Below are 22311 nucleotides of genomic sequence, written 5' to 3'. Positions count from 1 at the left end.
TTTTGAGAGAGAAAGAGAATAGAGCATGTATGCTAAAGCAGGGGAGGGGCAGACAGAGAGGGAAACCCAGGATCTGAAGCAGGCTCTGTGCTGACAGCAGAGAGCCTGATGTGGGGCTCGAACTCAGGAATTGTGAGATCCTGACGTAAGCTGAAGTCGATCGCTTAACTGACTGAGCCACCCGGGTGCCCCAAATCGGGTTTTTTCTTAAATTACTACATTTACAAACAAGTTTCTGATACCAGTGACGGGTGCCCAGCAGTGCAGCGCCTCGTGGAGTCCCGGCGCCTCTGTCTGCCGTGGGCACGGAGAGGCCGCATCCAGCTGTGCGTGTCCCGTCATTTCTCAGGTGCAGCCCCGGGAACGAAGGTGGAAGCTGTCTGTGCCGAGGGACCCTTGGGACCACTCGCGGCCGCGCTAAGAGAGCTCAGAGCCGCGATGACGGACCCCACGCAGTATGACGGTGAGGACACGGCTGTGCGCAGGGCCATCTGCAGTGGGTGTTGGAGGGACGAGTGGACGTCCAGCCGTGGCCAGGGCTCAGTGGCCGTGGTAGTTAAGCGTGACGACAGCGCTGGCGGATGCTGAGGACGTGCCTCCTTTCACCTGGGATGGGATGGGAGACGGGTCTGTCGTTCAGGCTGTCACAGACCCTCAGCAGATTGAATACTCTGCTCTTGGAGCTCCTAGCAGAACAGGTGATGAGGAGCAAGAAAAGTGACGGCACCAAGGTGTGGGGTTTTCTTTCTTAACTGAGTAGCTGTAACCCTGAACACTGGGCCTCTGCTTCTGCGTGACCATTTTCTGTAAAATGGTGAGTCGCGAATGATTCGCCTCATGTGGTGTGTGGCAGTCCATAAAACAAAATGCTGACTTCCCCTACTTTGGAGATTTTTGGTAGGGAAAATGTAGAATCTAATGGAAAAAAGCCGTGTTTTTCCTGGTACCTGTAAGAGATTTTTATAGATGATAAACCCATTTTATTCAAACCAGGACAGAATATCCCACGAGAGCCTCACAGAGGAAAGATTAACGGCACCGCCTCAGTTTCCCTTCCTCCGTGTAGCGTCTCCTCCGCGACCAGAGGGGCATGGCCTTGCCGAACTGCGCTCCTGCAGAATTTGGCGCGAGGGGACACCGAGGTCTGCGTCAGCCTTGTTGCTCACAGTAGTTTCCGTTGCCGGCCGGCACAGTCGGCCTGTCGCCTGACCTCCGGCGCCCGGAGGCTGTGGCTCCTCGCCTTTGGCAGACCGACCGTGGGGCGTGGAGCAGACGCGGTGCCGTGTGGGAGGGTTGGCCTGCGACTTCAGACGGACAACATGCATCCAGGGAGAAAGAGAACCGCCCAGATGATCCCAGGCCGTGAGGACGGCTGTCATGCTCACCCGCAGCGTGCTCCCACCGCCCGGCCGGCGGAGGAGCGCCGCGCTGAGGCTCGTGGCCCTGGTAGCGCCGGAGACGGGGCTGCCCTGAGCCGCATCGCGCGGGAACGCCGGCGCCCCCTGCAGGCAGCTCGTTGCGAGCGGGAACGCCACCGCCCCCTGCAGGCAGCCCGCGTTCCCCTGCTCGTCTAACTGGGTTTCTCTACGTGCAGTTGTGGCTGCTCGGGTGGCAGTTGTTTCTGAGCGGCTGGACGCCGCCTTGGGCCGCGCTGAGGAGGACGGCAGCTCTGGGGGATCGCAGGTTCAGCTCAGCGTCCTCACGCCAGGCCTGGAGCAGCAGGAACGGGAGGTGAGTGTGGGATGCCTGGCCTATGCTGCCGAGCGGGGCCGGATTGTGTAAGAAGTCCCGGGTGTGCGGGTCTCCTCTCCACCCCGTGTTTTGCCAGGCGAACCGTGTACGTGGAAACGACACCCGGGAGCCGGGCAGTGTTGGGCCTGGGCTCAGCCGGCCCCGGCCTGTTTGTGTACACACTTTTTAAATTTCTAGAGGAGAACACACAGCGGAACCCATCTGTGGCCCCAGAGCCTAAAACGGTTTACTCCTTGGCCCTGTGCGGACAAGGTGTGCTGAGCCTGTTCTCTGCTGTGAAATTTCACAACGCCTGGCCTGCTGTCTTCCAGGATGTGGGAATGGGGGTTCTGGTGCCAGTTGATGTGATGGTTTCCTCTCCAGACGCAGGCCTGCCTTGCTTACACGTTGCTCTCGGGGACTCTGAGCTCTCGGTGACCATCTGTCTCTCTCAGGTCGCGGACCTCCTGCTGACGTGTTTTTGTCAGAACCTGATCGTAGCTTCCGGCTTCGCCTCGCCAGACAGGTAGAGGCTGGGGGTTTTCACTGGGCGCTTTGGGGCTCTGCTGGGGGCGGCCGGGGTGCTCGGAGCAGGCCTCCCTCGGGGAGTGGGGTTTCTCCCTGTTTTCTGTGATGAGGGGCAGGGCTGCCCACTCCTTGTCGACCTCTGACCTTTGGTCCTGGATCCTGCCTTCTGGCTTCTGTACTGGTTGAGGGTCCCGGGTGGGGTGAAGGGGCAGTGCGGAGACTCGGCAGAGATGAAGCATCCCCCCCGGAGACCTCGCCGTTGGGGGAACAGCTCACGTCTTTCTCGGGCACCCTTCGCTCCTCCGGAAGAATCCGTGGGAGGGCCGTGCAGGGCCAGGAGTGGCCAGACTGCTGGTCTCTGGCTGTCTCTGCAGGCAGGGCCCCTGGGCTTCTCGCTTAGCGACGGCCATGTGTGGACGCAGGCTCCTTCCTGTCGTGCTCACCAGGCTCTGCCAGCTGCTCCGTCACCAGGTACGGCCGCCGCCTCTGTCCGCCTGTCTGGGAAGTGGGCTCTGCCCTCCTTCCTGCAGAAACACTCTCTCCGTTTCAGGGCCCAAGCCTGAGTGCCTCCCACGTGCTGGGGTTGGCCGCCCTGGTCGTCCACCTGGCCCAGTCCAGGTCTGTGCTCCCAGAGGTGCCTGTGGGCCTCCCTGCCCCTGCCGAGGGCCTGTCCGTCGCAGAGTTCCTCAGTAGCCTCCTGACGTTTAGGACCTCGGAGACCTCGCTCTTCTGCCTGAAGTGAGCTGCCCTCACATCCGCTGTGCCTCCCCGTGCTCGACAGAAGTCACATACTCACCAAATGCAATTGGCCAACACAGACATGCTCCACGGATAATCATTCTGGAGTCTTACGTTGAATTTATGTGTCTGTGTTTCTTTGTTTACAAAAATGAGGTAGTGCTACCTTAGAAACTGCTTCTGAAGACGTTAACGACGGACTGTAGACGTCCTTCCACGTTGGGAAGGGTTGTGAGCACTACCGGGTTTTGTCTTGGGGGCGCCTGGCATGTGGTGGGACCCGTCCCTGCTTCCCCTGTGGTTAGCAGCTGCTTCTCTGGAGTGAGAACCTGCACGTGGAGCTGCCCTATGTAGAGAGACTTGTCTCAAAGGGTTTCGAGACCCATCATTCTACAGATCTGTGCCAGCGTGTACCCCTACTGGCCCTCATTCACCGCTGTGGGCCAGACCCGTTCCAGGACTGGGGTGGAGTCCCACCCCTGCCTTCTGTGTGGGGGCACCTGGCAAGTTGATAGTGTGGCGTATGCAGCGTGGCAGGTGCTGGGGCAGGGCCCTGGGAGTCTAGGCCGAAACGGGTGCAAGGTGCATAGAGGAAGGGTCAGGGCGGGAGCCAGGAGGCTCCGGAAGAGTTGTGCGCAGGGGCTGGGACCGCAGTTCATGGAAAGAACCGACGGAAGGCACGAGGGGATGGTAACTGGGCGAGGAGAGAGAACACAACGCCTGCCCTGGACCATGGCCCCCGACACCTGTGCCACCCCCACGGGAAGCACAGCGGCCCAGCCTCTCGGGCTTTGGGCAGCCCGGACAGGCAGGCCCTGTTGGCGTCAGTCCTGACTTCCCCTGGGCCCCACGGTCTGTCTCTTCTCATGGGGCCCTTCCCCTCAACGCCTCACAACCCACCACAGGCGGGCAGAGGCTCCCCCTGAGTGAGGCTGAGTTTAAACGTGGGCGTGCTGCTCTCTTGTCCTGAAGACTGCTTTTTTTGTTTGTTTTTCAATGTTTACTTTTTGAGAGAGAGTGGGGAAGGGACAGCGGGGGGGCGGTGGTGGACAGAGGATCCGAAGCAGGCTCTGTGCCGACAGCAGAGAGCCTGACGCGGGGCTCGAACCCACGAACTGTGAGATTATGACCTGAAACCAAGTTGGACGCTCAACCGAGTCACCCAGGTGCCCTGTTCTGGCCGTGGCTCTTCGGCGTGCGGTGACCGCAAGCCCTTATTTGCACAGTCTTACCGTTTGTGTGTTCTCTGGGTCTGTGCCTTCAGTGTAGATAAAGCTCAGATCCACGGTTGTGACTTGGGGGCATTTCCCCGAGGCCTTGGGAGCTGGCCTGGCCTGGAGTAGAGGCCAGGGGCTAATCCTCAGGCCATCTGGTTTAGAATGCACTCGGTTCACTTGGGTGAAATTCATACTTTTATTGCATTCCTTGTTACGCACGGGTCGCATTTCTACATTATTTGTTTTCTATTTTCAGATTTTGTACAGCGGTGATTTCTTACTCTTTGTGTAAATATTCTTCCTTATCACGGGATACTCTGTGCGGCTGCTTGTCTCCAGCCCTCGTGAAGAAGGTGAGTCTGTGCAGTCCCTTTTCCCCATTCTTGGAGTCTCCCGTTTCAACGCAGGTTTCTAGCCAAACGTTGGAGGTCTCTTGTCTGCCCACCCACGTCTCTGTGTGCCCGGTGTGCTGGTTAGTTATCAGATCATCTCTTCTCTGGGCTGAACGCTGCGTTTTTCTTCCGTTCTCAGAGTTAAGATGAAGGGATGAAAGATGACAAAGACCACAATTGTCCCCCACTCCCTTCCTCCTTCCCCCTCTTCCCCCCTTCCTTCCTTCTTCCCTCCCCCCTCCCCCCCTCCTCCCTCCCTCGCACCCCCGTCTGCCTTCCCTCCCTCCCTCCCTCCCTTACTCATTCTAAATGTTTTATTTATTTACTTTTTGTTGTTTTCACTTATTTATTTTTTGAAAGAGAGATAGCAAGCTGGGGAGGGCAGAAAGGGGGGGAGGGAGAGAATTCCAGGCAGGCTCCACACTATCCGCACAGACCCTGATGTGGGGCTCGAACTCACAAATGGTGAGATTGTGACCTGAGCTGAGATCAGCGGTCTGAGGCTTGACCGACTGAGCCACCCTGGCACCCCCAAACATACATCCCACTTTTAAAAGAAATAGATACTGATTTTTGTAAAATAGGTACATTAAAAGGTAAATATTAATGAAAAGTATCTTCTTATTTAAAGAAGAATTCTGAGTTTTGTCCAAAGACTTCCCTCATCTAGTGAATGCTTGTTATATTTATTCTAAGGCCAGAGAAATTTAAAGATGCGTGTCAGAAGCCTTCAGTGGCAAAAGTGAATTTGAAGTTACAGTGGGAACCAGCATTCTTACTCGGGCGGAGTTTTAAGGAACATCTCATGGTGTTCAGTGCACGTCTCCGTTGTGGGCGCCATTAGAATCCGCTGAGCTGGCCCTACCCGGAGGGTGAAGTGGGGTCCGGGCACACTTGTGCCCCCATCGTTGGCGTTGAGGAACTTAGTCCCAGCTGCCAACATTTTGAAACATGGAACAGATTAGAAGTGGCCCAGACAAAGAAGTCCCTGACTCCACGTGTCCCTGGGGGCCCTCCCCCCGCCCCCTCAGCTCAGTAAACATGGGAAGAAGTCTAATCTCCTAATGGCAGAGATAAATTAGTTCACCGACACAGTGTTTTGCTTGTCCGGTCGGCACCCTCTCTTAGTGGAATCTCTGGTGCCAGCAGCGGTCTGGGAAGACCACCGTTCGCTGCCATGGGGTCACCACCGCCGTGTGGAGGGCAGCTTGGAGCCCGCACTTCTGCCTCAGGTGTTAGGATTTACGGACAGGGCTGCTGACCGACGTGCCCTCTGTAACTGCACACGGGGTGCAGGCCGCGACGGGGGGACGGCCCAGGGTCTTCGGGCTGCCCTGCCCCCTGCGCACGGCCGGGTTACTGGCGTGTCTTCTCAGCTGCTTGCGACCCATGTGACGCTGTCTCTCTTCAGTTTCAGTTCATTATACTGAGACTGTTCCCAGAAGCCCGAGATCCCCTCTGTCCGGAGGACACAGCCGACCCTCCCTGGAGGCCCTTGTGCCGGCCCTCTGCAGACTGGCAGCAAGCCGCCCTCTGTCTGTGGAAACAGAGAACCTTCCGGGAACTGTTGAAGGAGAAAGAATTTCACGTAGGTCCCGCTGCCCCTTTCCTGCTTCTCCCCTCGTTCTAACTCACAAGAGTTTGTGGGGAGATTGGGGGCCTCCTGAGGATATGGCGGGCAGGCAGCTGGGCCTGACCCAGTGACCCTGGAGGAGCACAGAAGTGGCTTTGATTGAAATCGTTATTGGGATCGATGCAGATTCACACAGTTGTAAGAAATTAGAAAGGTCGTTTCCACTCTGCCCACTTTTCCTCGGCACTAACGTGTTGTGGAAGATTTTGAGGGTGAATGAAACAGACTTCACACCTACCTGCCAGGCTCCCGTTTGGGGTGGGCTCCTCTGGGCAACGTCACTGTGAGCCTGGCCTGCTCCGGCCCCCCTGCCCACGCTGCCTCTTCATAACTTCTCATTTATTCCGTGGATGTTTATGTCCTTATTTTGGCCTTTGAGGAAAAATTCTCAATTGTTCTATCATATATTTTTTCAATTCTGGAATTGTTAATCACATGAGTGACCCCAGAGCAAGTGCGACAGTCTTTGTGTGACATAACGAGTCAAGAGCAGGGAATGCTAGCCGCCCACCTGCAGCGTAGCAGGGGGCTCAGGGCTGCTGTCCCGCCTGCGGACGATCACGGACGTGCTTCTCTTGGCTTTACCTGCTCCACGTCGCCGGGCTTTGGTCTTCACACGTAGGCAGCGTGCTGTGCGCGTGTTTCTGTGATGTGCCTTTTCACACACACTGTGAGGTTTTGAGATTAGTTCGTGTTAATGAGTGGAATTGTTCCAAGGATTTTGTTACTTTTTAAGGTTTATTTTTTTTGAGAGAGAGGGTTGGGGAGGGACAGAGGAGGAGAGAGAATCCCAAGCAGGCCCCGCACTGTCAGCACAGAGCCCAGCATGGGGCAGGAACTCACGAACTGCGAGATCGTGACCTGAGTTAAAATCAAGAGTCAGATGCTTAACGGACTGAGCCCCCTAGACGCCCCCCCAGGAATTTTAAATTAAGAAATAGGCTACCAGGGATATTTGGAGCATGTTACTACACATTTATTCTCTAGTTAACTTGCCCAACTCAAGTGGACTAGAAGATTATTTCCTGCCTCTGTTGTGCGGTAACCTGAGAGGTTTGCAGATGCCGCGGATCAACTTCAGAAGCAGGCGGTTTGCTGGAGAATTCAGTTTAAAAGTGCCAGTTGGAACTGTTTCATCAGCTTCACAGTCAGACGTAACCTAAGCAATACGTGGGGGCTTGGCGCCAGCACCTCAGTCAGTCGGCGGGAAGCGGCTGAGAACGGACACGAGTGTGGGCACTGCGGCCTTCCTCTGAGTCTTTCTGCTGCGACGTGTGACATCGGAGGGACTGTGCAGCAGGCTTACAAAGCTGACCTGTGCTCTCCACGTCCCATCCTCACCGTCGTGTTCATTTGGTCCTTTTTCTCTCAGTTAACCTACAGAGACTGGTTACGGCTGGAACTAGAAATTCAACCTGAGGTCGACTGTCTTTCAGATACAGAAAGGTAAGCGTTGAAAGGGATCTGCCCTTGACAGTGGTACAAGGCTTTACGCATTGTCTTAAAGCCTAAGTCTCGTCATTACGTCTCGGTGTTCGATTTGATATATATACCTATGAGCACAGTTTCATTCATTCATTCCTTAATTCAAGAAACGTTTGCGGAGCTCCTAGTGTGTGCCACGCACTTCTAGAATGTTCTAGAAACTGGGAAGTGCATCGTGATGAGACAAGTCTGCCCATCTGGTACCTTTGTGTGCTTCTACTCCAACGTCCCCGCCTGGGCACTCTCGCCAGGTGTAAACCTGAGCAGGCCGGGCGGCAAGCAGGCGGGCGGACAAGATGGATTAGAAGTAGGGATGCGCACTCGGGACCCCAGGGTTAGGGGGTGCATCAGGGGCACACGTACATGCCTCAGGTGGGAGAAGAGCAGGCGGGGCGGCTGTCGTGAGGGGCCGTGGTGGAGTCCTGGCCCTCTGGGGTCCTGAGGGAGCTGGCCAGAGTTCTCAGCTGGCGCGGCCGGCTGGGCAGGCAGAGCGCTGACGGGTGCCGCGTGCAGTACTGGCTCTGAGCTGGGGGAGCAGGTCCCTGGGCCAATTACTCAGACCGTAGGGACGGGGGATGTGCTGTTCTGGGCGTGAGAGTGGGGTGCCGACAGGCCCCTGCGTGTGGGGCTGTGGGAGTCAGGGAGGGAAATGCGCTGTAGGTGCAATGGAGCTGGCGGGGCACGGGAACCCTGGGGGCAGCTGAGGGCGGGGGTCAGCGTGAGCCGTCCTGAGCCACTGTCCCTGTGCAGTCAGAGATGCGGCTCGCGTGCCGGGCGGGGCGGGGGGGGGTGGATTCTGTCCCGTGGTGTCAGATTGCAGAGGAAGTCAGAACCGTGGAAAGAACTGCTTTTCCGACAAGGTGGACGTCTGCCTGCTTCTCGGGTCTGCGTGCGGCCAGCTGTGAGTGCTTTCTGCGCAGGCGCACGCGCCCTGGGGTCTCCCCGCTCTCCCTCCTCTCTTTCCACTGGGAAAAGGAAAAGAAGGAATTCGTTTCTTGGTGTGAGGATCCATAATAAGCATTTCTTACCCTCAGGTCACTGTGTGTCAAGTTGTGCTTAGACCTTTTCTGTTTTCATTCAACAGGCAATGCTCAGATACGTTGTGTAACAGTTTCAGATGGCCTGGGCGAAGCACCAGCCCTTATGACCTCTGTTCCTTGCCCACTTGTGGGTTTGTGGAAACGTCTTACTCGTGGCTCTTTCTGCATCAATAGACTACAGGGTCATGTGCCTCTCTCGCTGCGGCTTTAGTTAGTACATCCTCAGGGTCCTTCCCATGAGCACCTGCAGAGTCTGGGCCAGATGTGGGCATCTTTGCTGACGGACCCTGGAGTCACGACCCTGGGGATGGCCCCCGAGGAGGCCTCGATTGCAGTAGAGGGCCTTCCCGCCACCCAGAAGCCCCAGGTCTCGCCACCCGCCATCGTCGTGCCGCTGGCTGTGGGCTCTCGTCCTGGCTCCCGGAACCACTGGTTTACAGCCTTTCCCAGCACAGACCTTGGTGTTTGCTGTTGCAGGTGGGACTTCCAGCAGTGGGCGCTCCACGAGTACTTCCTCCCCAAGCCCTCGGCTGCGGGCGGCTGCGACGGGGACCTGCAGGTGGCGTGCGCAGTTCTTGTCGACGTGCTGATAGACTTCCGCCAGAGGTTGGGAAGGCTGATGCCAAAAAGCGTCTTACTTTTAGTCTTGATTCTTGCAAGGTGTTTTGTCTGTCCACTTTGTGTTTGACAGAGCACGACTGAACATGTCCTGCTAGTGGGTCTGAGTCTGTGCGGAGGAAAGGTAAGCTTTCTGGATCCGTTTTCTTTGTGTGCAGATTTGCCAGCGGCAGCGACTTGTCTTCTGCTGTCATCCGACACGTGGGTCGTAGGCGTAAAGGGTGGAGGAAGTGGGCGGCCGGTGGCACCGTCCGAGAGGGCAGCGGTGCGGACGTGGGCTCACTGCCGTGGGGCAGAGCTCCCCGTACCGTGCCCGCTGGGCTGGGCCCTTAGCATCTTCGTCCTCCGGTTGTGTGAAGATGAGGAGTAAAATCAATTCCATTCTCCACATTTTGGGTGATGGATTACTTCCATCCTAGAAAACCAGTCTCGTTCCCCTCGTTCCCCTTTACCTCCCGCTGCGCCTCTTCTCCACAAGGATCTGTAAACGTATCGCCTGGTTAGCGGAATTCTTACGAACTCACATTTCAATACAACCAACAGCCCTGGAGTTCTTCCCACCAGCGCCTAGTGGCTGGGAGCAGCACGTAGGGCGCCAGGCAGACGGACGCTGGGGCCAGGCCTCTTGCTCTCAGTTTTTCTCTTGGGAGGGATAAACGAGTATGTGTGCACGGAATGAAATCAGTGTCTCCATTCCTTCCCTGTCCCCCAGCTCCTGGCCACCCTGAATCTATTTTATGTCTCTGGATTTGTCAGTCCTGTCACACAAATATGTGTGTGACACATTGTGTCTGGCTTATTTGGAATAACGTTTTCAAGGTTAGTGTGTATTGTAGCATGTCCATCGAGTGACAAATGGATAAAGAAGACGTGTGTGTGAAATTATATATATATATATAGAGAGAGAGAGAGAGAGAGAATGGAATATTACTCGCTGATCAAAAAGAATGAAGTCTTGCCACTTGAAACCACATGGGTGGAACTAGAGTAGATTATGCTAAGCGAAATAAGTCAGAGAAAGATAAATATCATGATTTCACTCATCTGTGGAATTTATGAAAGAAAACAGAGGAACATAGGGGAATAGAGAGAAAAATAAAAAGAGACAGGGAGGGGGCGCCTGGGTGGCTCAGCTGGTTAAATGGCTGACTCTTAATTTCGGCTCAGGTCACGATCTTATAGTTTGTGGGATCGAGCCCCATGTCGGGCTCTGTGCAGACAGCACAGAGCCCATTTGGGATTCTTTCTCTACCGCTCCCCTACTTTCTCTCTCCAAATAAACACGAAAAAAAATTTTTTAAAAGAGAGAGGGAGACAAACCATAATATACTCTTAAATACAGAGAACAAACAGGGCTGCTGGAGGGTGTTGGCTGGCGGGTAGATGGGCGATGGGCATTAAGGAAGGCACTTTTCGGGCCGAGCGCTGGGTGTTGTAAGTGATTAATCACTAAATTCTCCTGAAATTATTATTACACTATATGTTAACTAACTAGAATTTAAATAAAATTTAAAAATCGATATATCGTAGCATGTATCAGAACTTCATTCTTTTTATTACTGAGTAGTATCCCATTGAAGGATGGACCACGTTTTGTTTATTCATTAGTTGATGGACATTGGGTCTTCCCCTTTTGACTATGAATAATTCTGTTAAGAACATTTGTGTACAGGCTTTTCTGTGGTCCTGTGTTTTCATTTCTTTTGGGCATATGCCTAAGAATGGGGTATGCTGTGTTATACTTTAACTTTTTTAGGAACTACCAGACTGTTTTCCAGCATCAGAGGGTTCCAGTTCCTCCCCGTTACATCAACATAGTTGTCATTATCTTTTACTTATACCCCTCCTAATGGACATGCACTGGCATATATCATTATGGTTTTGATTTGTTTTTCCCTGGTGGCTATTGATGTTGAACATATTTTCATTTACGGGTTGGCAATTTGTGTATCTTCTTTGAAAATGTCCTATCCTTTGCCCATTTTAAAATTGGGATGTTTTATGGAGTTGTGTTCCTTACGTATGCTATATACCACATCCTTATCAGAGATGAGTGGCAAATATTTTCTCCCCTTCTGGGGCGCTTGGGTGGCCCAGTTGGTTGAGCATCCGACTTCGACTCAGGTCATGATGTCATGGTTTGTGGGTTCAAGTCCCACGTCGGGCTCTGTGCTGACAGCTCAGAGCCTGGAGCCTCCATCAGATTGTGTCTCCCTCTCTCTCTCTGCCCCTCCCCCACTCATGCTCTGTCTCTTGCTCTCTCGAAAAGAAACCTTAAAAATTTTTAAAAACAATAATAAAAATAAATTTTGATGAAGTCTAATTTATCTTTTTAATTTTAGCTCTTAATTTAGGTCTTTGATTAATTTGAGTTAATTTTTGTATATGGAATAAGGAAGGGATCCCTTTTCATTCTTTTGCATGTGGACATCCAGTTGTCCCAGCACGTTTTGCGGAAGAGACCGTCCTTCCCCATTAAATGGTCTCAACATCCTTGCCGAAAATCAACTAACCGTACATGTGAAAATTTGTTTCTGACCTTTTCTTATTGAGATGGTGTTTATGTCTGTTCTTATGCCAGTATCACAGTTTTGATTACTGAAGGCTTGTAGGAAATTTTAAATCGGGAAATGTGAATCCCTCAACAACCCCCCCCCCCACGCCCCCCACCCCCCCTGCCCGAGATTGTTTTGGGTATTCTAGGTCCTTGCAATTCCATCTGAATTTCAGGATCAGTTTGTCAGTTTTAACACAATCAGCTGGGATTCTGCTAGGATTGCACTGTATCTGTAGATGCCTGTTAGCACTGTTACCATTTTACCAATACTGAATCTTTCTATCCGTGAACTTTCTTTCGACAGTATTTTATAGTTTTCAGTGTACACGTCTTACACCTCGTTGGTTAAATTTATCCTGAAGTATTTTATTCTAACACCATTGTAAATGGAATTATTAATTCCACTCTCGGTGGTTTAGAAAAATACAGCTGATTTTTGTATATTGATTTCATGTCCTGCAACTTTGTGAACTTGCTTTAGTAGTTTTTTATTGGTGATTCTTCAGGATTTTCTATACACAAGATGTCATCTCCGAATAAGATGGTTTAACTTTTTCCTTTACAATCTGAATGCCTCTTATGCCTTTTTCTGAGTGAAGTGTCCCAGCTAGAACTCCCAGTGCAATGTTGTATGAAGTGGGAGAGAGGACCACTTTGTCTTATTTCTGACCTTAGGAGGAAAGCTTTCAGTCTTTCATCATCAAGTATGACGTGAACCGTGGGTTTTTCACAGATGGCCTTTATCAGGTTAAGGAAGTTCCTTTCTGGTCTTAGTTTGTTGAGTGTTTTTATCACGAAAGGGTATTGAATTTTGTCTAGTGTTTTATGTGCGTCTATTGAGATGATCGTGTGGTTTTTGTTTTCTTATCCTATTGATACACGTATTACATTGATTTTAGGGTGTTGAACCAACCTTGCGTTCTTAGAATAAATCCCACTTGGTCATGGTACATAATTGTTTCAGGATGTTGCTCGATTGGGGTTGCTGCTAGTATTTTGCGTGTATGTTTTGTTGTTCGTTGTTGATGACTGTGGGTGTCACATGGTCCTCTGGGACCTCCTGGCTCTGTGACCACACGCCAGTCTGGAGGCGGGAGGGGAGGCTGGAATGCCCGCACATCAGGAGATACTTAGGAGGCTTTTGTTGTGTTCTGTTTCAGTTCGAGGAGTTACAACTACTCAGAGAATTCTGATTTGGTTCTCAGTGGCTGCCCAGGAAATCGGGATATTTTTTCCAGATTGCAGGTGAGCTAGAATATGTGAAGCCCAGTGTTTCACTGCATCTGTGTCATCTGCTATTAAGATGATTTTTATTTTTATTTTACAGGGAATGTGAGCCAGGGAGAGAGGTTTTTTTGTTTTTTGTTTTTGTTAATTTTGAGAGAGAGTGCACGCAAGTGGGGGGACGGCAGAGAAAGGGAGAGGGAGAGAATCCTCAGCAGGTATGCTGTCAGTGCAGAGCCTGATGCTGGGCTCGAACCCACAAACCATGAGATCATGAGCTGAGATGACGTCAGATGCTTAACCGACTGAGCCACGCAGGCGCCCCCTGGGAGAGAGAATCCTAAGCGGGCTCCACACTCAGCGTGGAGTGTGATGTAGAGCTGCGGTCCAGAGCCCTGGGATCATGGCCTGAGCCGAGAGTCGGACACTCAAGTGACCTAGCCACCCAGGCACCCCAAGATGTTTAGTAGAAATATCCGCAACGGGTCCTGAGGCTCCGCAGCAGAACGAGAACCAACATCATGCATATAAGGTCCCAGACCCAGAGGGACAGTGTGCTCACTTCACCAGTGAGTATCACAAAAAATGAAGAAACAGAAGCTGTGGTGCCAGAACCATCTCCGGGCTTTGGGACATTTAAAATCGGAAAATAGAGGCCGTTGAGCAGATAGCAGCTTCGTAGTAACATGATTGCTCTGCACCGCTGTCTGCTTTTTAGCTCTTGGCTGCTCTGTTTGGATGCCAGCCTCTGAGAAATGACGTAGCTAGCCCCCCACTTGCCAAAGGAGGGCTTAGAGACCGTTCCACAGGGTCACCCGGCACCTCCACAGGCTGGCGGGTTCTCGTCACCGAGGCAGGCGCACTTAAGAGGGCGTGGAAATGGGGCTCTCGTTTTGAAATGAAAAGTATAGTTTTCCGGTCCGAGGACCTGCTCGTCTCGGGTCTTTTCAGGGTGGTTAAAGTCGGACCCTGTGAGTGGGCCCTGGGGTCAAAGTGCAGACCGTGCTCGCTCTGGTTCCGTGTCCACAGCGTACACGGGGAATCTGTACCTCTGCAAGTACACGGGCGGCTCCTCGTTAACAGGATTCTGGGTGTGGATTTCGCGCTTCCTCGTGGTGTTTCTGCTTTCCAGGTGCTTGCTTGAATAGAGAGAATGTGGGGAGTGACAGAAGCCATGGAGGGGGAGGTCTGGAACACTGGGGAAATTTACCTACCAACGAATAAAACATCCCACGAAGAAGAGCCCCCAGCGCCCTCATCTTGCCCTTCTGTCCGCCGCATCCGTCATAACTGGCTGTGGTGGGGGGTGAGCGGGGAGGGCAGACGGTGCATCCTGGGGCTTGGGGTCACGTGTGGCAGGGACGATGCTTTGAAGCGGGTGCTTGGCTTTTTCTGTCTCTGCATCTGAATGTGCGCAGACACTGCACACGCTTTGTGCTTTCAGTCTACAGGCATCCGTTGAGTGCCTGCTGCGTACGTGCCTCCCGTCCATGATTCGTCCTCAAATTATGTGCACGCACACAACCGTGTGTAGTAAAAGAGCAAATGATAAACAGTACAATGTTAGCCATCGGTGAAAGTGGGTAACGGCGCTCTTTGTACTGTTCTTGTTCTATTTTTGCAACCTTTCAGTGATTTCCAAGTAAAAAGGCTTGTCCCAGTCATTCCTGGCTCCTCTTGGGAGACTCCCCCAAGCCCACCCAACCTCATTTCAGAGTCCCGATTGGGGCTGACCGTCAGCCCTGAGGACTCCCTGCCTTCGCTCGTGGGGACGACCACCTGGAGCCAGCGATAAAAGTACGTGACCGTTTTGGTCTTGCTTTTTCCAGGAGATGGCTGCCGGCCTGGAGCAGGGCCCGGCGGCACCCCGCAGTTGCTCTCCTCCTCAGGGGCACTTCCTTTTCGGAGTCTTCCGCAGACGGCTCCAGGCGCTGGCAAGCGGGTGGGATGTGGCCGCCCGCCTTCAGAGACAGCGGGAGCTGCTTGTGTACAAATGGTAACGCAGCGCTGTGGAGAGATTCTGTCTTAAATTGAATTTCTTTTCCGTCGGTGACTTGTTTCCTTCCCCTATCCCCAGCCTGCGACGGCGTCTTCTCCTTGGTGTTCCCATGGAGATCAGGGTTTGAAGCTTTGCGTTAAAGCCTTCCTCTTCAGACTCAGGAGCTGCTTTGCTGAAAGCTGTAGCCTAAAGAATTCATGTCAAAATAGGGAAAACCCTGTGTGCCCAGAGATAGTCATTGTCGCCATATTTATGAGTAGGAGGTCACGTCATTTCCGAGTTCTAGGGAATAGCTTGGTTAGACCGTGGGGCACCTCTTACTTGGCTCCCGCACAGCTTAAAAACGGGTCGTGGGGTAAGACCTCGTGCATGTCGGCAGTGGGTCCAGCAAGGCACGGTCCCAGGGAAGGACTCCGGTTCCGGGAGCGGGTAAGGAGGGTGGTCACAGACCAGAGCCCGAGCTCCCAGGGAGCGACGCGAGGCCAGGCCGTCGCTGCTGACGCAGCTCTTTTTTGCCAGGATCCTCCTCGGTCTGCCCCCGTCTGTTGTCGTCGGCCGCCCCCAGGCCGGCCGGCCGGCCGCCCCTGACTGCACCGAGTTCTTCCACTTGGTCAACTCTGAGCTGGTAGGTGTGGGCGAGTGACCGTGGGACCCGGGGACAGGGGCGATCGATCGCTGGTTCTCGAAAACTCACGAGCGCATCTGTGGTCACTTGGAGCCAGTCACTTGCGTGTGTGTCCGGACCACGTGGGATTGCCGAGGGAAAGAATGGGGTACTGCTCCGGGAGCCAGCAGTCGGGGCCTCTGTGTGCCCAGCCTCCTCCCACAGCCGGAGCCGGGGCCAGCGAGGCGCAGGCATCGGATGTGGCTCCCTTCCTTGACAGCTTCAGTCCCTTTCCGGAACTCTCCTCGACTTGCAGCCGCCAGGATCCGTGGAGTCTTGCACACCACGCGTCTCCGCTGCTTTCTAGTTTTGACGTTTCGGGGGCACAGAAGCCAGAGGTGCCGCGAGGACCGCGGGTCCCACGGGTCCCACCAGTCTGCCCTGCTTCCGGCGTCCACGCTGCTCAGTGTCAGGGGCTCCACGAGCTTAAAGTGTCGTTTTAGTTCTTAAAAATGTACAAATATGACTGGAGATTGAACTGAGGCCCCATTCTGTCACAGCTTTAAAAGGTGACTTAGAAGTCCGGGGCGATGAGACTAGGTGTTCTTTGGGTTCTTAGCAAAGGCTGCTTGCTTCAGAGCCCTCAAAAGGGCCCGTGAAGGCTGGCAGATGTGGAGACGGGCAGGACAGAGACGCAGACACGGGGTGGAGAGGCGCGTCGCCATCCCGGCAACAGGGCCGTCAGAGAGTGCCGTCCTCACCTCCTGGGCCTTGTTGGGGCCGAAGTGGGCAGGCTGGGGACTCTGGCTGCACGGAGGAGCCACGTGAAGAGGCACTGAGCCATGCAAATTCTGGGCCAGCATGCCCGAGGACAAAAGGCCAGATCTCCGGTCAGCAGTGGTGCTGCGACCCGGCTGCCATCTTCAAGGCGTGTTCTCACAGCTGGAGTCTGTCAGCAGACCCCCCCCCCCCCCCCCCCCCCCCGCCATCGGTTCCTTTCTCACTGGCTTATGCTGTTTTGCAGAGAAACTTCTCCCATGGAAGCGCACTGACCCACGACCTCACAGTCCACTTCTTCAGGGTAACTGTCTCCCTCTGCGCCTCCCCAGTCGCCTGCTCACACCATTTGGGCCACATCCTCACTCTCACTTGTGCTTTGAGGCCACGGCATCTTCCAGGGCCGGGGCGTACATGCACACCGCTGAGCTTCCGGCATGTTCTCTCCTCCAGGGGCTCCTCAATGCTTGTTCACAAAGTGGAGACCCCTCCCTGACAGCAGACCTGGTCTTGACCGCGTGCCAGACTGAGTGCCCCCTAGTCCTGACCTCTGCGCTGGTAGGCACGGCGTCTGCTCAGGGCGCTCCCGGGGCTGGCGCGGTGACCGGGGACCCAGTTCTTGTCATGCGGGAGAAATGGGGGGGGGGCGAATAGAACCCAGCAGAACGTAGGAGGGCAGGCTTCCCCGCCTGTGCCTGCCGGGAGGGAACGCGGGTGTGGGTTCACTCTGGTTCGAGGCACAAGGTGACCCCTAGTTGCCTGTGGTCCCCCACCTCAGTTTCCCTTGTTGTTCCGCCAGACCACCGTCTCGGGGCTTCAGAGAGACGCTCAGCCTGGCCCTCGCGTGGCCTGACGTTCTTGGGTTGAGAGCGTAGGCTTCCTTCGGGTGCCTTTTGAAGTTTGAGAGCGAGAATCCCAGGCAGGCTCCAAGCTGTCCGCACAGAGCCCACCGCGGGGCTCCATCCCGCGAACCGGGAGATCACGACCCGAGCTGAAATCCAGAGGCCCCCCCGGTGCCCTGTGCTCTTAGATTCCCGACAACAGGCAGCTCCCCTGGTTTCGTCAGCTGGAGCCCGGGCTCTGGCAGCCACAGGAGCCGAGCTGCCGCGCCCCCGAGCACCTCCACTTTTCTCTTAGTCTGTGGCTCGTTTGGGTGGCGTTCCCTGCAAGAGCCGTGGCGTGTGTCAAACACCCGCTCCGTCGTGCCATCTGCAGAGGAAGAGAAACCCCTCGTGGCACTGCCGTGGACCCACCCGAAGGCCGGAGGCGTGGGCGGGGCGTGTGCCGCGCTGAGCGGTGCCCGCCGGCGGGTGGGCTCCGGTCTCCAGTGGTCACCTGAGGGTTCAGCATCTTGGCTGCGGGGCTGAGGAGGTGTCCGGGTAGAGCCTCCCGGGACCCGCTCACCGGTGATCTCTCTCTTCTGGAAGTTGTGGTGGCCACGTCTGGAGCCCGAACTCCGTAGTCGGTGGAGGAGATGCCTCCAGGGCCCACTGCCCCAGGAGCTGCAGAGACTGTGGGAGGCCCAGCGGTTTGGCAGGAGGTAAGAGGGACGAGGGGATGGGGCGTGGCTGTTCTTTGGGACCCGCACTGGGTTATCTCCATGAACACGTTGGCCTTGACAGACCGTAGGGACAGGTCTGCCAAGAAAGGGAAGAAACAGCCGCGACCTAGCAGGTTCCTGTCTGAGACGCTCGAGAATGTTTCGGGGAAGACCGATGTTAGCAGGCCCCTGCCCAGCTTTGCTGCCCACCTACGCCCCTCCTCTCCTCCTACGTCTGCAGTCGGCCCAGGACTGACAGTGTCGGCATCACGGGGATGTGTTCGAGAGGCAGATCCGGTCTGCCCAGCTGGCGGTCTCCGGTGCCCGCCGGACTGGGGGACAGCGGTGTTCCCGGAGGCAGTCAGGAGGAGCTCACCCCACCCAGCCTCCTTTATCCCCGAGGTGCCCCGCGTACCGCTCAGGGTCACGAGCGCCTGAAGTCCAGGAAGGCCAAATTCCTGCATTCTATCCCATTCATTTTTGGCCTGGTTTTGAACCTGCTGGAAACCCTTTCTGGCAGAGAACCCGAGGGTCTGAGTGGCGGGGTCCAGGTCAGAGGCCTGTGTATCGCAACCCTCTTGCAAAGCTCAGCTAGTCGGGACCAGGTGCTCTGGCCGGGCCCCACCCGTCCCCATGTCCACAGCACAGAAGCCCGTTACGGAGATGGGAAACCCGTCTCTAAGCCAGGGACGAGCCTGACACAGGCATAGGGCTCTGCCGGGGGTTGCTGGGGACACAGACCTTGTTTCTGCTGGCTCTGAAGCCCCTCCCTGCACGACGTGAAGGTGGGCGGGGCTGGCGTCCTGACGGTTACGGGACCGAGGACTGGAGGTTTCCGACCACGGTGGGGTTTTGAGGCTTCTGTGGTGACACGCGTCCCTGTCTCCTAGCTGCCTCCTCCCTGACACGGCATCCCCTGCGCCTGGCCCGGCCTGGCTCTCTGCTGCCGCGCTTTACTTCGAAATCCAGCGAGCCGGGAAAGACAGAGTCAAGAGCCAGCTGGAGAGGCTGGGCTGCCAAGGAGAGGAGGCAAGATGCGAAATTCTCTCACTTGTCTTTTCTGGCAAGCTTGCTTCTGACCCGTGCTCTGACCGGCTGCGTTTCTCATGGTTCACCTGAACTGGGCTTTTCCAAGGAGAGACAGGAAGGGTGGGGTCGTCCTGACTTGACGAGGAAGTGAAGTTTACCAGGTTGACAGGTTTAGTAACACTTGACCATCAAGTTCCCTTTCGATCTTACTCGTGTCCTCTCCACAAGCCGGTGCCCCGAGGGGCCTTCTGCGCTCCTGTTTGCACAGCCGGGGTCCCTCCAGGGTGTCCCCAGCTGAAGCACTGGTAAACTGGAAAGTCGGAGCACCCGGCCGGGGTGGGGGTGGGGGGGGATGTTCAGTCGCTTAAGCGTCTGACTCTTGATTTCAGCTCAGGCCATGATCTCAGGGTTCCTGAGTTCAAGCCCCGCCTCCATCGGGCCCTGTGCTGACAGCATGGAGCCTGCTTGGGATTCTCTCTCCCTCTCTCTGACACTCCCCCGCCTGCACGCTCTCTCTCTAAATAAACCTAGAAGTCAACCTGTCCAGGCTCCGGACATATACACCTGCCTGAGGTTTTTGGTAACTATAATTTAATGTGGAAAAACCCACAAGGGAGTTTCTTCTAAGTCTCTCAGGCCTGTGTGAGCTGAGGGGACAGTGTCCAGACAGACCCCACCCAGCCGGGGTGTGTTCCAGCGGGTTGGGGCGGGTGGGCCCCTGCCTCTGGTCAGGGTGGGACGTGTGGGTTTCTCTCTAGGGATTTTATAAACTTCTCCACAAGAAGCCAAGGAGTGAGGCTGGGCTGGGCGTAGTTCCCTGCAGCTCAGGGACAGCAACAGCCTGGTGTTTCACTGCTGTCACTTGTGCAAGCCGTGTTTAAAGGCTCATATAAAATGACCCAGTCGGTAAAAATTTATTCTCGAATTGTCTCTTTAAAATTTTTCTTCATAAGATCCACTTAGAGGAAAAAAAGAACAATGCCCTTAGTTAGAATTACTTTTTGAGGATACAACGTAGGGAATTTTATTTAAGTTTATATATTTATTTTGGGGGAGGGAGAGAGAATCCCAAGCAGGCTCTGAGCTGTCCACGCGGAGCCCACACGGGGCTTGATCCCATGAACCGTGAGGTCATGAGCTGAGCCGAGCCACGAGGCGCCCCAGGAATTTAATGTTGTAAGTGCACCCGTTTTGTTTGCAGCTGCTGGTGGTCTTGTTTTTCTTTTCCTTAATGGGCCTGCTTTCATCACATCTGACCCCACACAGAAGACCTCATCAGGTAAGGTGACCTTTCCCACCGCGGGCCTGCATGACACCCCCGAGACCTCCTCAGTAGGGTGTCTGGGAGGACAGCCCCGGAACCTCTGTCTTGAAGGGTTTCTCAAAAGCGAGAACCCCTAGGCCTGTCCTTTGAGGTCTTACTTCAGGACTCAGGCACAAGGGTCCCTGGCCTGTGCCCCCTACAGTCACCATTTAAGGCTCACAGGACACACGAAGGCTCCCCAGTGTGTGTGGCTGTGCTGATACTCACGACCTTCTAGTCAGCCTCCCTCTTCTGTGGGCCACAGGCTGTGGACACCCCGAAGGCTTTGGACATTTGTGCTGAGATTCTGGGGTGTTTGGAGAAGAGGAGGGTATCCTGGCTGGTGCTCTTTCAGTTGACAGAGACAGGTAAGAGGCCACCGAGACTTGATAGCAGGGGACAACGGCCTGCGTCTGTCCTAGTTAGCCATCCGGGAACACAGGCGGCCCAGCAGAGAGACAGGTTGCGATCCCCACTTCTTAATCTTTCTTCAGAAATAACTTTCAGATGGTTAAGAACGGGACCTTGGGCCTGACTTTACTAACTCATTTCCCAAAGTGTATCTTCTTGCCAAATACATAAGCCACATCTTGGGATAAATGCAGAATAAACTCATTTAAAGGACAAAAGAATCCCATGGGGGTGCCGAGTCCCAGGGTGCCGCTAGACCTTCAGGTGGGGGACAGGGGGTCTGCCTGCCTCCGCCACCAGGCCTGCTCTCCAGAATGAGGACATCGCCCCTCGTCGCCAGGCTCCTGACGTTCCGTGAACGTGCCGACCCTAGGGTAGGCAGGCACCCACGGAGCTGACTAAAGCCATCCCCTCTCGGTGTTGCAGGTGGCGGCCTGGGCCACGTCCTCCTCCGCCTGGCCCCAGATCAGTACGTCAGACTGCTGCCGTTCGCCTTCTACAGGTAACGGCACCTACTTCCCGGGTTGCTGCCAGAGCAATCCGGGAAGGAGTTCGTGCCCGCAGGGTCGTGCGTGGTCAGAGGAGATGGTCCTCCCCTTCCCCCGCCCTAGATCTCAGTACCACGGCGTGTCTCCCTCCAGACGGGAAAGATGCCTGTGACGTCATTCCTCAGATGAGCAGCTGCCGTGCTGATTGCCACTCACCTCTGTGAGGTCTTAGGGTCACTTGTGTCTCCTTATCTTCAGCCTTCTCTCCTACTCTGACGAAGACGCCCTCATCGGGGAGGATGCCTTCCTGCACGTGGCCGTCGACATGTACCTAAAGCTGATCCATCTCTTCGTGGCCGGGGAAACCAGTGCACTCTCCACCGTAGCCAGCAGGAGCCGGGAGCGCCGGGGCCAGGCAGGTGACACGCCTCACAGCCCCGTGCAGCCAGCTCTCCGGGGCTTGAGGCCTGTGACGGCCCAGCCCCTACTGGCACGGTGAGCAGATGGGGGCATCCTGACTCATCACGGGATCCCCTGACCTGTGGCTTTACCTGTCCTCTCTTCAGGGTGACCCTGTCGGCTTGATAACAGAAGCTCGTCGTTTTCTGCTGCGGTCAATACCTAGATGCCCAAAAGAGAGCTTCTCAAACGTGGCCGAGGTAACACGCAGACAGACAAGTGGTGTGTGTGTCGAGGAGCAAACGAGAGTGCTGTAGATACAGCGCTTCCATTGAGAGGACAACCCGGGGGTGTGGCACTTGCACTGTGGCCACTTACCTGCCGGGCTGTGGTTGCCAGCTTCCCTGTCCCCAGGCCCCGGGTGTCTGGGGGCTGCACTCGGCTGAGCACAGTCGGTTTCTTGCAGCTGCTGGCCACCAGTGCGGACTGGGACCCGGACGTGAGGGCCGCCCTCCTGAGCAGACAGCAGGCCGGGCCGGATGCTGACCTCTACCGGGAGCCCCGGCTCTTCTGACTGGACCCTGCGCGGCGCACAGCC

At 55.1% G+C, this 22311-nt stretch overlaps 1 protein-coding gene across 6 annotated transcripts in view; it reads left to right on the top strand.

The window, feature by feature from the left end:
* FANCA (FA complementation group A) overlaps positions 1-22288 on the top strand; it is a 60568-nt gene extending 38280 nt beyond the window's left edge. Inside the window, exons 22-43 of one of the 6 annotated variants that reach the window (XM_042920573.1) lie at positions 350-463; positions 1595-1731; positions 2187-2257; positions 2634-2730; positions 2810-2997; positions 4471-4567; positions 6018-6194; positions 7612-7685; positions 9242-9370; positions 13100-13184; positions 14993-15159; positions 15682-15787; positions 16791-16847; positions 16997-17101; positions 17971-18083; positions 18974-19112; positions 20314-20391; positions 20681-20783; positions 21253-21328; positions 21573-21729; positions 21881-21973; positions 22180-22288. In XM_042920573.1, the coding sequence (XP_042776507.1) occupies positions 350-463; positions 1595-1731; positions 2187-2257; positions 2634-2730; positions 2810-2997; positions 4471-4567; positions 6018-6194; positions 7612-7685; positions 9242-9370; positions 13100-13184; positions 14993-15159; positions 15682-15787; positions 16791-16847; positions 16997-17101; positions 17971-18083; positions 18974-19112; positions 20314-20391; positions 20681-20783; positions 21253-21328; positions 21573-21729; positions 21881-21973; positions 22180-22287 (2471 nt within the window). In that variant the 3' untranslated portion in view covers position 22288. Of the gene's footprint in view, positions 1-349; positions 464-1594; positions 1732-2186; positions 2258-2633; positions 2731-2809; positions 2998-4470; positions 4568-6017; positions 6195-7611; positions 7686-9241; positions 10202-13099; positions 13185-13266; positions 13284-14992; positions 15160-15681; positions 15788-16790; positions 16848-16996; positions 17102-17970; positions 18084-18165; positions 19113-20313; positions 20392-20680; positions 20784-21252; positions 21329-21572; positions 21733-21880; positions 21974-22179 lie in introns of those variants that run through there. The other 5 variants (XM_042920574.1, XM_042920576.1, XM_042920575.1 and 2 more) reach the window with 5 other exon arrangements.
* Positions 22289-22311: the final 23 nt, after the last annotated feature.

Source organism: Panthera leo, chromosome E2 (genome assembly GCF_018350215.1).
Source record: "Panthera leo isolate Ple1 chromosome E2, P.leo_Ple1_pat1.1, whole genome shotgun sequence".
NCBI classification, from domain to species: Eukaryota; Metazoa; Chordata; class Mammalia; order Carnivora; family Felidae; genus Panthera; species Panthera leo.
This window is presented reverse-complemented; position numbering and strand designations above follow the sequence as displayed.